General features: G+C 58.0%; 1 protein-coding gene across 1 annotated transcript; it reads right to left on the bottom strand.

The window, feature by feature from the left end:
- Positions 1-362: 362 nt before the first annotated feature.
- LRRN2 (leucine rich repeat neuronal 2) lies at positions 363-14,380 on the bottom strand. Its single transcript, XM_058855501.1, has 2 exons — positions 14,156-14,380; positions 363-2,711 (listed from the first exon to the last, which is right to left on the bottom strand). The coding sequence occupies exon 2, from the start codon at positions 2,462-2,464 to the stop codon at positions 437-439; it is 2,028 nt and encodes a 675-aa protein (XP_058711484.1). The 5' UTR covers positions 2,465-2,711; positions 14,156-14,380; the 3' UTR covers positions 363-436.
- Between the last annotated feature and the right edge of the window lie 262 nt (positions 14,381-14,642).

The following is a 14,642-nucleotide window of genomic DNA, read 5'->3' on the forward strand; positions in this document are numbered from 1 at the left end:
TGATCCCAACGCTCCAAAAAACCCCAGAGAAGAAACCCCAGACCCCACACAGATCCCAAAGGAAGGAACCTCTTTGTTTTTAGGGTTTTTTTAGGGTTTTTTTTTGTATTTCCAAAGCAGGGACTGTCCAGCGAGGGAGGTGACACCTCTGGGGTGTCCCTGGTGCCAGGGGGACGCAGGTTTGGGGTTCCTCTTTATGGCTCTTCACCCACTCAGGGCATCGTCCCCACGGCATTCCCGCTCCCATCTTCCCAGCAAGGTTTATTTGGGATCCACGGCCAAATCCAGCCCCTCCACACGGATCCAGAGGCTCCTCAAGGTCATGTCCATGAAATCCCGTTTTATCCCACACCCGTCGTGTTTTGGTAAAAAAACCCTTTCCCCCCTTCCCCACCCACCCCAAAATCCCGCTGAACCCCCCGAAATCCGTCCTCCCTCAGCACTCCAGGGGCGCTGCCTGCACCTCCACGGCCAGGAGGTGTCCCCGGGGCCGCACGGGATAAACCACGCGCACGGCCCCGGCGCCGCGGAGCGATTCCCGCCGGGATCCGGCGCGCGCCGCCATCCCCAGGAGCAGCAGGCACAGCAGCAGCGCCGTCACCAGCGTCCCCTGTCCCCACGGCATCCCCTGGCTGGCCTCTTTAGTCCTGGCGGTGACACACGCCACCCTGACCGGCGACGCCACCAAAGTGACGCGCAGACACGCCCGGTACTCGGTGTCGGGGCGCAGCCGGGTGACGTTGAAGCTGTGGGTGCCCGCCGGGATCCGCGCCGCGCCCAGCCGGGAGCCCGGCGCCGAGCTGGCCCAGGTGAGGTTGGAGGAGACGGCGTTGAGGCGCGGCCGCCAGGCCAGCAGGACGTGGTAGGGTTGGACGTCCACCACCAGCAGCTCCAGCTCGGCCCTGCCCAGCGGGAAGGAGCGGTTGACCAGCACGCGGACGCCGCGGGTGTCGGCGCCCAGCAGGTTGTGAGCCACGCACGTGTAGAGCCCGGCCTCGCGCGCCGCGATCCCGCGGATCTCCAGCGTCCCCTCGGAGTGCACCTTGAACTTTCCATCGTCCCCGAACGGCAGCAGCTTCACCCCGGCCGGCGTCACCCAGTAAATCTCCGGCTCCGGCTCCGCCAGCGCCCGGCAGTGCAGGGCCACGTTGTCACCCACCTCGGCCTCCAGGCGCGCCGGGATGCTGCGGGCGGAGATGAGCGGCAGGCACTGCTCCGTCATCTCCTGGAAGGGGACGTCGCGGATGTGGCGGCGCTGGAGGTCGGGGGGCTCGGCGCAGAGCGTGGACTGGGGCTCGATGAAGCGCACGCGGGGCCGGGTGCTGTTGACCCAGCGGATGACGCAGTCGCAGCGCAGGGGGTTGCCGTGGATGCTGATCTCCTGCAGGTTGGGCAGCGACTCCACCGTCTGCCGGTGCAAGGCACTTAGGGCGTTGTTGTTGAGCATCAGCGTCTCCAGCTGCGGAAGGTGCTGGAAGGCCTTGGGGTGGATGAAGGACAGCTTGGGGTTGTTGGTGACGTCCAGCTTGGTCAGCTCGGGGAGGTTGATGAGGGCGAACTGGTCGATGGACACCAGCTCGTCCATGTTGTTGAGGCCCAGCTCCTTGAGGTGCAGCATGTTGGTGAAGTCGCTCTGCTTGACCCTCTGCAGCGGGTTCTTGTTCAGATCCAGGAATTTCAGGCCGGGCACCTGCTGCAGAGCCCTCTTGGGGACATCTGCCAGCTTGTTGTCGTAGAAGGAGAGGCTCTCCAGGCTCCTCAACCCTTCCAGGGCGTAATCCGAGATCTCCCGCAGCTGCATCCCGGCCAGCACCAAACTCCGCAGGTTGCTCAGGGGCCGGAAATTCATGTCCAGGATGGCGTCCACCTTGTTCCCCCCGACCATGAGGATCTCCAGGCTGGGCAGCATCTGGAACCAGCGGCTGTCCAGCGTCCTCAGCAGGTTGGAGTTGAGGTGGAGCCGCAGGAGGCTGCCCAGGCCGGCGAAGGCGCGGGGGGCGATGCGGCGGAGCCGGTTGTGGTTCAGGTAGAGCTCCTGAAGGTTCCCCAGGCCCAGGAAGCTGCCGTCGGGCAGCTCGGAGAGCTGGTTCTCCTCCAGGTGCAGGCTGAGCAGCTGGGGCATGTTCCTGAGCCCGAAATCCCAGACGTCGGAGAAGCTGTTCTGCGACAGATCCAGCTCCGACAGGTTCCGCAGGTAGCCCAGCTCGCCCTGCTCCAGCCTGGCGATGTTGTTGCTCTGCAGCAGCAGGGTCTGGGTGCCCTCGGGCAGCTCTGGCGGCACCGAGGTGATGAAGAGGTCGTTGCAATCCACCGTGGCCGCCTCGCGGTAGGCGGAGCGGGGCGTGTACCAGGGCCGGATCTGGCAGACGCAGCGCGGGGGACACGCCACCCGCCAGGGCACCGTGGGCATGGCGCCGGCGGCCACCACGCACAGCAGGAGGCAGCTGGCCTGGAGGCCTCTCATTTTGGGCTGGAGAAGGTCACAGGGAGCATCCAGAGCTGGCCACGGGGTGACGGCGAGGTGGGGACGGCGCCCGTGGGGGGAGATGCTCCATGCGAGCCCCTGGAAGCGTCGGCCCCTGCCCGGCGCCCCCGAAATGGGAGCTCAAAGCACTGGGGGAGCCTCAGTCAGAGCTGGGACTCTTCTTCCTCCCCAAAGGAGTCGTTGCCGGGCTCGGCTGCATCTTCTGGGCTCCTCCTCGAGGTCATTCCTGGAGAAACAGGGAAATTGGGTGAGAGGAGCTGCTGGGGAACGAGGGGCAGGGACAAGGAACAGGTTGGAGAGGTAAAAACCTGAGCACGGCACCCCCAGGACCCTGCCCGGGACCCCCAGTGCCCTCAAAACTGCCCAGCAAATCCATGAATTCCATTTTTTTATCCATGGCATTCACTGTGCCCTCGTATCCCAGAGAATCTGAGTGGAATTATCCCATGGAATCTGCCCAGTACCTCCAACACCCTCAGAACAAATCTATGAATTCCACTTTATATCCATGATTTAACTGTGTCCTCCCATCCCACGGGATCTGGGTGGAATTATCCCATGGAATCTGCCAAGGAACCTCAGAACAAATCCATGAATTCCATTTTATATCCACGGCATTTTCTCTTCCCTCTCGTCCCAGAAAATCCAGGTGGAATTATCCCATGGAATTATCCCACGGAATCTGCCCGGGACCCCCAGCAGCCCCTGGATCTGTGGCTGAGCAGAGCCAGAGCTGCGGGCGTTGGGAATAATTATCCATGGGGGATAATTATCCATGGGGATAATCATCCTGAGGGCTCTGCTCCCTGCTCCTCATCCTCCCCAGCTCCAAACTCCCCCACCGGGGAGCTCCAGCCCCATTTGCAGCCCTCCAATGGGATATTCCTTAGGGAAAAACCTCCCCCAAACACCGGGAATGCTCAGGCTGGGATGGGTTTGAACCCCCCAGCACCTCCTGCCCCTCTCCCAGTCCAGCCGGAGCGGGAATGGAATTTCATTCCAAGATTTCCTCCGGCTCTCCTACCCCACGCTTACCCAAATCCAACCTTTTCTTCCCTTAAAAGCCTCCCACCCAGCAGGAAAAAAAAACAAAACTAAACATTAAAAAAGTGGGAAAAGCAAAGTTTCTGTTTTATCCCCTGGAAAAGACTCCCGAGCCGCGTTTATTCCTCATCGACTCCTCCCGGATCAATCCTGCTCTTTCCCTCCTTTCCCGTTGCTTTTAAAGCAGCTCCCGGAGAACCAGCATGAAAGGAAAAGATGGATCTATCGATTCCCGCTTCCCTCTGATGGATCCACACCTTTCCTTTTAAGTGCTCCGGCATTTTCGGGTCTATAAAAGTCTCCAGCTGTTCAAATATCTCGGGAATTTGTTCTCCTTAAATAAAATAAATTATGGAGGGATTTGGGGGGGTTTATTTGTTTTCTTCAAGCTGTGGAGGAAAGTCTGGAAAAGGCACCTGGTTCCAATCCTGGTTTTCCAGGGAAAAGCCCCCCGAGCTCTGCTGGTTTTGGATTGGATCCATATTTTGGATTTTATCCCGATTTTCCCAGCACAGGGCAGGGTTGCAGCATGGATAGCTGGGAAAATTCCTGGATACGGGATAATCCAGGGCTTTGTGTGAGTCACAGGATGGGAACTTGTGGAAATATGGTGGATTTGGGAAAACTTGGGACTAAAATCCATGGAAAGGAGCAAACTGGGAGGAAAGGAAGAGCTTTGGCAGTGAGGGGTCCCTGCTGAGGGGGAAAGATCCCGGGAAATGATGGGGCTGATCCCGCTCTGCCTGGGAAGCAGCTCCCGGAATTCCTGCTGGGGACAGGGTGGCCCTGCCCGCTGTCCCTGCCGGTCCCGCGGCTCCGCTCCGAGTGTGACATTCCTGAGGGATGGCGGCTCCCAGGGAAAATCTTGGAGTGAGCTGAGCTCGGGGCTGCTCTCCAGCTTCTCCATCTTCTCCATCTTCTCCATCTTCTCCATCTTTTCCGTCTTCTCCAGCTCCTCTGGATCCAGCACACACCAGGCATGGGCAGATGGGAAGTGGCCGTTGGGTGCTGTGGGAAAATCCTTCCCTCACCCATTCCTGGTTTTCCATCTCCATCCAGCCCCTGGGGAAAGTTGGGATGCTGGGAGCAGGATCCTGCCTGGGGCAGGAGGGAATTCTCATGGAATTATGGAATCCTGGAATGGAATCCTCAAATCCCATCCCGTGCCATGGGCAGGGACATTCCCACTATGCCAGAGTGTTCCAGCCTGGCCTGGGACACTTCCAGGGATGGGGCAGCCACGGATTCTCTGGGAATTTCCAATCTGGGAATGAGTCAGGATTCCTGAAACTGGAACTTTTTATAGGATTGTGGAATGGTTTGGGTTGGAGGATCTTAAGGATCATCCTGCCATGGGCAGGAGCTTCCAATATTCCAGGATGCTCCAGCCTGTCCTGGGACATTTCCAGGGCTGGAGCAGCCATGGATTCTCTGGGAATTCCATCCCATCTCCTCCCAGGGAGGGATTTCATCCCCAAAATCCCACCTAACCCCACCCTCGCCAGGAAACCGGGACCCTCCAGCATCTCCCAACTCCGAGCAAACCCCGGCGCCTCTTCCGGAGCGAATCTCCCAGCTCAGCCGGGAAAACGAACGGAGAAACGACGGGACAAAGGAGGGAGAAATAAAGGGAAAAAGGAGAAAAAGAGGGAAAAAGGAGGAAGAAATAAAGGGACAAAGGGCCCCGAATGTCGCCGGCACCGTGGCAACCGCCCCCCCCTTCTCCGCTCATCTGTATTTCCGGGCTGAGCCCCGCGGCCGCCGCAGCTTCCATGGAAACCTCGAGCTCCCGGAACGCGGCGCTGGAGACGGGAGATGGGATCCAGGAGCCGCCAGAGGGAAAACTTTGTGTCTTTGAGGGCGTGCTCAGAAATCCCGGCGGGTTTTGGTGCTCGGAAGTTGGGCGGGTGGGTGTTCCCGAGGTGGATGTGGCCAGGATGGGATTTCCTGGGATAAGAGGATGGTCCTGGGATGGGAGAGTTTTCCTGGGATATGAGGTTTTTCCTGGGATACGAGACCGTTCCTACCCTCCTTTCCTTCACCCCCCAAAGCCAGCAGCACCCCGAGGGTGACAGCGATGTCCCCACACGTGTCCCCATGTGCCACCCCCTGTCCCTCACAGCAGCCTCCAGCTGCCATTTCGGGATGTTATTCCCTAAAAATGAACATTTCCAGGGGAAACCTGGAGAATATTTCCACGGGAAACCTGGCAAAGTCCCGGCCGAGGTTTGAGCCGGGATTTTTTGCTCAGGAAAAGCGGCTTTGGGAGCGTTTGCTTGGAGCTATTCCCAGCGGGAGGAGGGTGAGTTAAATGGGATTTTGGGAAGAAATCGGCACCGCTTTTCCCACCCCTGGAGGTGTCCAAAGCCAGGCTGGAGCCAGCAGGATCAGGAGAATCCTCTCCAAACCCGCCAGCACCGCGATGCTGCTTTTCCAGAGATTTCTCCCCTCCCTCAATCCTTGTTTTGTGCACAGGGATGAGATTTTTTTTTTTTTTTTTAAATTTAAAATTCCCGTATTTCCCCATCCTCCTGCATCTCCGTGGGCAGGGAGGGCGATAACGCGATTCCCGTTATTCCTGTTTGTCTGGGAAGCAGCCAGGAGCTAAAAACGCAGCCGGGGGTAGCAAAGAGCTCGGCTCGGGCGCCCGGGGGCTGCAGCCGCCTCTTCTCTCTTATCTCGGTGCTTCTCTGCCTCTCTCCGGCTGGATTTTAATGAGGAGGGCTGGGAAATCAGCCTGCTGTGCTCATCCTGCCGCTTCCAGGCCCTGGAGTTGCTGTCTCGCCTTTTGAATTGTTGTTTTGCCTCTGGGATCGTTGTTTTGCCTCTGGGATCGTTGTTTTGTTTGCGGTTTCCTCCCCCACTTCAAAACGCTCCCCCGAGGTTCCTGTGGTTTCCCTGATCCAGGCTCAGCCTCCAGCCTGGAAAAAAGGTGGAATTCGGTCCTCTTGGCAGCGAACTGCATATTCCAGGTCCAAATTCCGTTTGGATCCCGCGGTCATTCCCTAGGGATCGCGCATCCCATCCCGCGGGAGCGTCGGAGGTTGAGGAGATGCTCCGGTGGCTGGATCCCATCTCCAAAACTCAGCCCAGCGCCTCCCGTGGGGTTCTGAATGTTCATTCCTGTCGGGATAAATCCCCAGGGATCTTCCCGGCCTTTCTCCCTCCTCCACTTGGAAAAATCGGGAGCGAGAGCTCAGCAGGGAGCGGGGCCGGGGAGAGCGGGACGCTCCTGGGGACAGCGACAGCTCCTGGGGTGGCTTCCAGCGACATCCCAGACCACGGCCAGGATCAGGAGAGGATCCAGGAGTCAAATCCGGGCTGTGGGAAGCCTCAAATCCATCATTTTTATCCAGGAAGTCTCAAATCCATCATTTTTAGCCAGGAAGTCTCAAATCCATCATTTTTAGCCTTGGGGCCGTCTCGTTTTATCCCCGAGCCTCAGGGCATGGCGTTAACTGAAACATTTGGAATTGTCCAAATTCCATGGGGGAAAAACCTGGCTGAGCTCAGCCCCTGGAGAAATCCGGGAGCGGGGAGATGGAATTTTGGCTGGATTGTCCTTCCCTCTGGAGAATCCAGGTTTTTAACCCCCCCGAGCTGCGCTGGGCTGCAGCTCTCTGCATTTTTGGGAGCAGCTCCAGCGCCTGGCAGCGGCTCCGGGCTGCAGCAGGAGCTGAACTCCGGCTGTTCCCAAATCCCACATTTCCAACGGCAAATCGAGAACATTCCTGGCATAAAGGGGATGGGGAAGGAGGAAAAAGCTGATTTTGGGGTATTTATCTCCCTGACACCTCTTTCTGTTGTGATTTACAGAGCCTCGGCTCGTTTTTCCTCCCGCACAGGGCCGTGATTCCCTGGAATTTCCCAATCCAGTCTTTTCCCGCCCAGGCAGGAGAGGTCGGAGGTGCATTCCCAGAATATCCCGAATATTCCCCTCCTGCCACACGCCCCTCCCGCCTGTGGCTGCCGAGTTCTTCCAGAGCCATCCCCAGCATCTCCTTCCTCAGGGATCATTTAGAGCCCTTCCCATCGCTGAGGATTCCTGGGAATGCGCAGGATCCCGCTGGAAAATCCCTCTCTGAGAGCCCAGGGAAGGGCTCAACCCCCCAGAATTCCATGGAATGTTCTGCTCCATTCAGGGCCACTCCAGGGACGCCTCTGTGTCATTCCCAGTGCCCTTCCCGGCGGGAATGATCGATAATTAATTCCTCATTAACATTTGCAGAGCAGCTCCCCCCAAACCTCCCCCCCTTCCCCTTCTCCAAGGGCAGCGGGATGGGGACGGGGAGCTCCCGGGAATGTCAAAGGATTCGAGCTCCCAAATCCACCTGGTTTTCCATGAATTTGTGGCATCCAAAGGCCACGGAGGCCTGCGGAGCGCATCCCAACCAATCCGCTCCCACTGGAAACGCGGGAGGAGGCGGCTCCCGGCATTCCAGGATCCTGGATTGGGTGGGAAAACCTCCCAGCCCTCAAATCCAAAGGTTGGGAATGGCCGGGGGCTGCTCCAGCGCGGCCCCTCGGGGTATTTTGGGAAGGAATATTCCTCCAGCGCCGCGTTGGTGTGGGATTCCCTCCGGAGGGATAAATCCAGGCTCCATAAACCTCCCCCAGGCAGGGAGGGAGGGGAAATCCAGGTTATTCAAAGTGGGGAAAAAAAACCGGGAATGATTCCCCGGCTGTGGTTAAAACCGAACCCGTGGTGGGAGCGCTCCTGTTATTTCTCCAGAGGTTCCTGTGGTTGGGAAAAGTATTCCTGTGGTTGGGAAAAATATTCCAAATCTCAGGGCTATTGCTGCAAGCGGGAATGCTGCACAGGGAGGCTGGAGAGGGCTGGAGAACCGGGAATTTCACTGGAGAACCGGGAATTTCACTGGAGAACCGGGAATCTCACTGGAAAACCGGGAATTTCACTGGAGAACCGGGAATTTTGCTCTGGTGTGGATGCCCCACCGGGCTCTTCCCACTTCCAGCTTTTTTGTCTCTCCATCCACGGATGAAACTGCTCCTCCCGGAGGAAAGGGAGGCAGGGATGGGGCAGAGATTCCAGGGAATTCCAGCCTCGGGAATGGGCGCTGGGATGGGGTCACAAAGAGCGGGGAGACCCCCAGGGCTGTTCCCAGGGAATTCCAGCTCAGGATGGCACCTGTGGAAGCGCCGTGGGATCAGAGCCATTCCCAATCCCAGGGAAGCCTCTCCCTGTTTTTCCCTGGAGCTTTCCAACCTCTGTGGATGCCGTAAAGGCTGGGAATGACCAAACCCATCCCGACCCCGTGGAATCACATCCCAACCGTGCCGTGCCCACCGATCCCGCCCTGTGGATCCCCGGATCCCGCAGCTGCCGCTCCGTGGCCGGGAATGCCTCTGGAATTCCACAAGGAATTCCCGGCACGGCCCAGCTCCCAATTCCTGACAAATTCCAAGTCTGGAATCGCTGGCCGCAGGTCAGGGTGAAAAGGACGCTCCAGCAATTAAAAATAAAAAAAGCCGGGAAAAGATCAAATCCAGGTTTTTCAAGCGGATCCAGCCCCGCCTAGGAAGGGGAACAACCTCCAGCATCCCAAAAAAAGCCGTGAATCGACGCGGATGCCAAGGAATCATTAGGAATCCTAAGGAAAATGTACGGTTGCCATGGCAACTGCCAGGCAGGGCTCCGGGGCTGCCTCGCCCCCTCCCCGGGCACGGAGCGGATCCGTGGGATGGAGAAAAATCCCTCTGGAAGCGCCGGGAAAGGCTCGGGGAGTTGGGGTTTCTCTGGAATTTTGGGGGTTGAGCCTCTCCCGGCGCTCCCAGAGTGGGATTTTCCAGCGGGATGTGGATCCTGCGCATCCTCCCCGCTGCCCACCGGCTGGAAAAACCCTCCCTGATTCCCGGTAAATTCCACTTCCAGCCTCTCTGGAATCGAATCATCCCACTGAGCTCTGGGAGAGGAGGGAAAAGGGAATTATTCCATGGAGGAAAAACTGGGATGAGCCAGGGTGAGCTGGCCACGGACACCGCTGGGAATGGCCCTGGGGCAGGAAGGAAAAGCTTCAGAGATCCAAGGAATATCCCAGCTGCTCATCCCCCTCATTCCCATGGAAAAATCCCTCCGTTTCCAGGGATTCTGCAACTGGAAAACCTGGAAAATGCAGCAGGAAAGCTGATCCCTGTCCCCATAGACCTTGAGGGCTCCTGATGGATCCAAATCCATTTCCCAAATCCTTTTCCCAAATCCGTTTCCCAATCCCACCACGAATGTGGACACAGCAGGAGCAGTTCCTGCTTTCCCATCTTTTCAGCATCTTGGGAATTCCAGGAAAACTGAGAAAATCCTGGGCCAAGCCAGGGAGCCCAAGGAAGCAGCACTTCCCAAGAGGATTTTACTGGGAAAAAGGGAGCCAAGGAATTATTAAAGAGCCATAAAAACAGCTGGAAAATGTCCCTGAAATCCCCCTTTTTTAACAAGAATTCCATGAAAAGGGAATTTCAGCGTGGATGGAAATTCAGGGACTTGGAATTCTGAAGGACTGACCCAGAACCCAGAGCAGCCCCTCGCTGCTTCCAAAAGGATGAATCCCGCCGAACTCTGGGAATTCGGGAATGCGGGAGCTTCCCAGAGCAAGGATCGGGACAACCCATCCCTGGAGCTCGTGGGAGTTGCGAAAAGTGACTCAGAAATGGGACCGAGCTCAGAATTTTCCATGGGAATCCAAACATTCCTGGGAAAAGTGCGGCACCGCAGCAATTTGCAAATTACTCTTGACCTTTTTCCTTTTTTTCCTTGTTTTTTTTGGGAATTTCAAGGCGAGGGAGAGGCTTTGATGAGGCGTCAAACGCCGCTTGGAGCGGCCAAAATATTCCTTGGAATTTAAGGATCGTCCTGGAAGGGGCGACAACCACACGATGGAAAAGCTTTGGAAAAGCTTCTCCTGGCACAGATGGAATTGGCACATTTTTAATGGATAATAAATAGGAAAAATCCCTCTTTTTTTTTTTCTTTTCCAGGTAGCCAGGATTTGTATTTTTAATCCTCTTTTTTTCCCCCTCTTTATTCCCAAAGGTCCTGCTGGGAATCAGGGAAGCAAAGCTGCTTTTTTTCCTTCCTAAAAAAAGATCTGGAGCCGGCTCCTCTGATCCTTCGGGAAAAGCTGGTTAAGATGCAAAACCCCTTTTCCTGCTGATTCCAAATTCCTCATTTAAAATTCCTTAATAAAGCCTTTCTCTTCCCAAAAAAAAAAACCAAATAATTCTTTTCCCAGCCTGGATTCTCCTCATTTTGTTCACTGGGAATGATAAAGTCCCAAATTCACCTGGGATTGATTATTTATTTTTTTAGGATCATTCCAAATTCCATTAGAAACGGGATTTTAACAGAGATTTGGAGATTCTGGAGCCTGGAGAGGGTCAGGAAGATCCAGGATCATTCCTAGAGGGAAAACCTGGCCTTAATTCCAAACGGCGCTGGTGAATAATTTATCCCAAATCATTTATCCCGAATAATTTATCCCGGATAATTTACCCCGAATAATTTATGGATCAAGTCTGGGTGAGAAGAGCCCCAGACTTCAGTCCCAATTAAGGCCTTTGTGAATTGTCTGGGAACGGATCCCAATTTTTCCCATATTTATTTGTTCTCTGGGATCGCGCTCCAAACAGAGCTGCCACGTAATTCCTGCTTTTCCCGAGTGTTTGCAAACAGCTCCCACTGCCAGGATTTGGAGCGGGGCCGGGGTTTTCCAGCTCCTATCCCACCTTGGAATCTCTGGGAATTTTCCATGGAAAAATCCTGGCTGGATGGAGAGGGGACAGCAAGGAATCACGGGGTGGTTTTCCCAAAAAATCCTAAAACTGAGCCGCTGGATCCATTTTTTCCAAAGCTTTCCATAAATAAATGGATGTCCTGGAATGCCGGCAGGCATTCCAGAGGCTGCCTGGGTTCTGGATAAATGGATGCTGGAAGCAGCCAGGTTTATCCAGGTTTATCCAGGTTTATCCAGATTTATCCCCTGACTCTGGGGCAGCGATCCTGATCCCAAAATTCCACCCCAAAATCCCAAATTTCAAGAGTTTTAAACTCATCCCATTTTCCTGCTTATCCCGGTGCCCTGGTGGGAAGCATTGGGATTGGAATTCTCCTTGCCCAGCTGAACTGGGAATTATTCCCTTGGGAATAATCCCATAAAACCAAAGTCACGAGGGAGAGAGATCCCAACCCTCATTCCAGGGGCTGGAACCTTGGGATTGGGAACAGCGGGAACAGCTCCTTCCCGTCCAGGAAAAGGGATTTGGGAGCAAAAGGGGGGTGGGGGCGAATTTCTGTGTCCTGGACTGGCTTTTTGGGATAATCGGGAATGTTATCCCATGGAATCTCCCAGGGAAGGGAAGAGGCGTTAATGACCAGGGTGATCCAGGAGAAAATCTGGGAATAAAGGGACAGAGCTGCGTATTTGGGATTCACCTGGACAGGCGGCATTCCCAACTTTTCCCAGGCCAGCTCTGGACATTCCCGGCATCCCCCCAATCCCTGAAATACCTGAAATCCAGGATCACGTCCCGAAACGGCAGGGAAGCGTTTTTCCAGCTAAAAGCAGGAGCAGGGATGATCCCTCGGCTGCCTCTGGAATCGGAATTCCATGGGAATCCGAGCTTCCGTGGGAATGGGAGCAGCTCCTCTGAACCCTCCAGGTTCAGAGAATTCTGTTTTGGGAAAAGCGGAATTCCTGCAGCTCCACGGCCCCGCTGAGGCAGGATGGGGTCGGGATGGGCTTGGATCGGGGTCCTGCAGAATTCCCGGCCCTTTTCCCTGTGCCAGAGGGATCCCGCAGGCTCTGCCAGGGCTCCGCTCCCGGTTTTCCGCTGCGGATGGGAAGAGAGATCCCAAGGAAAGGGAAGGGTTGGGAATGGGAAGGGAGATCCCAAGGAAAGGGAAGGGTTGGGAATGGGAAGGGAGATCCCAGCCAAGGGGAAGGGTTGGGAATGGCCGAGGAGCGGAGGCCGAGCCCGGCTCAGATCCCGATCCCGGCTCAGATCCCGATCCCGGCTCAGATCCCGATCCCGCTCTGCCACTTCCAGCGGTGGCAGCAGGTGACAGAGCCGCTCCCACTGCCCGCAGAGGGGACACAGAGAGCCGGGAATGCCAGGAAAAGCCTCAGCAGGGCAGGATCGGGATCCTCTGGCACAGGGAGCCAGGGCTGGAGCCGGGAGACGCTGCCCCATGTCCCCGGCGCCACCCGAGGGACATCCCAGGACAATCCCAGGACAGGGAATCTTGTCCTGAGCCATCTCCCGTCACCGCAGGCTCGGGATGAGCGGGCCGGGGATGAGCCGTTCCCATGGCGGCTTTTCCAGAGGCTCTGCCCGCATCCAGGCTGCGGGATCGGGGCTCCAGGGAGGGCAGGGCTGGCTCCTGGCTCGGCACCAGCGCCGCGTCCCGAGGAGGGGACAGGGAGGGGACACAGGAGGGGACACAGGAGGGGACAGAGGTGGCTCCGGAGCTTCCGGCACATCCAGCCTGGAGGAAGCGCATCCCGGTGCCCAGGAGCGATGGCAGCACCCACCTGCAGCTCCCAGCCAGCATCCCTGGAAACGCCGCTCCAAGGGGCTTTTCCCGGCGCCCAGCACACCCCGCTGCCCTCCGGGCTCTCACCGGGACCAGCCCTGCGCCTCCAGAGGCTTCTCCCGCTCCTTCTGGCTGCCTCCAATCCCTTTTCCCAGGCGCTGGGAGAAGCCAGGAGAGGCGGCCAGGGCCGGGCTGGGCACCGGGAGAAGCGAGGGCAGCGCTCGGGGTCCCTGCCAGCCCCGAGCCCGTTCCCGGAGCGGCTCCCGGGATGATCCCGGGGCTCTCCCGGCCGCAGGGCGCAGCCCCGGGCAGGGCTGGGCGCTGGCACGGGGAGCCGGGCACTGCGGGCGGGTGCAGCCGCGGCGGGGAGGGGCAGCGGGGGGAGGTAAACACGGCACCGGCCCAGAAAGCAGGAAAATGACATTAAAATGACACCGAAATGACAGCGTGGCTGCTCCCGACGTGTCCTTTGCCATCACCTTTGCTGTCGCCCCCTCCTCTGCTGGCTGTCCCCTCCCTGGGGTGGCCGAGCGGGTGAAGGAGGGCTGGGCAGGAGCCCCAAGGACCGCGATGTTTATGAATTCCACACCGAATGTCCCTCCCGTCACATTTTCCGCGTCGCTTGGGCACCGAGGAGTTAATGGCCGGGAAGCGCCGCTCCCGCCTGGATCGCATCCTGCCAGCATCCCTGGATTCCGGCCCCGCCGGCGGCTCCGTGACCAGCGCATCCCCCCCGGCTCCGCCGCCCGCACTCCCCATTCCCACCCGAGCCGGGCTGAGGATCCGCTGGATCCCAGAGGAGTTTCCAGGAGCGGGAATGCGGCTCCCCGCACCTGGGAGCCATCCCTGGCTGCCTCCCGTAGCCTTCACCCCCTCCCTGAGCACCGCTCGCTGTCCATTCCCTATTTTTTTTTCCCACCCCTTTTATTTCCAAAGGCACCATTTCTCCTCAAATCCACCACTGAGCAGGGAAAGCGAAGCTCTGGAATGGGAAAAAAAACCAAACCCCTGCAGAGCGCAGGAGCCCCCCCAAAGTCATCCCCGGCCGAAACCCCAAACCACGGCGGTGGCCCCCGACTCACCCTCGGAGTCTGTCCCCGTCCCCCGGCGCCGCTGTCACCGCCTGCCACCCCCCGCCACAGCTGCCCGCACATCTGGCTGGGCTGGCAGACAAAAGGCCGGGTGGCTCTGGGGCTGTCACCGCTGGCGGGGCCCGTCCTTGTCGCTTAGGACGGGGACAGGGCCAGCAGGAGCCTCCGGCCACGCTGACCCTCGGGGCTGGAGGCGGCGGGGAGAGCCCTTCACCCTTCGCTCGCCCGGCGCATTTGCAGCCGCTCAGTCCTCGCTCCCCTCCTCCTCCTCCTCCTCCTCCTTCTCCTCCTCCTCCTCCCTCCCCAATCCTCCTCCTCCTCCCCAATCCTCCTCCTCCTCCTCACTCCAGCCTTGTCTCCACGACGTGCCACCCACCCGAGGCAGCTCCTGCCGGCTGCGCCTTAACCCCTGCGGCTCCGGCAGCAGCCGCGGCCTCTCCCGGGGGATGTTCCCGAGGGATGAAGCCGCTCCCGGGGA

Source organism: Poecile atricapillus, chromosome 23 (genome assembly GCF_030490865.1).
Source record: "Poecile atricapillus isolate bPoeAtr1 chromosome 23, bPoeAtr1.hap1, whole genome shotgun sequence".
NCBI lineage: Eukaryota > Metazoa > Chordata > Aves > Passeriformes > Paridae > Poecile > Poecile atricapillus.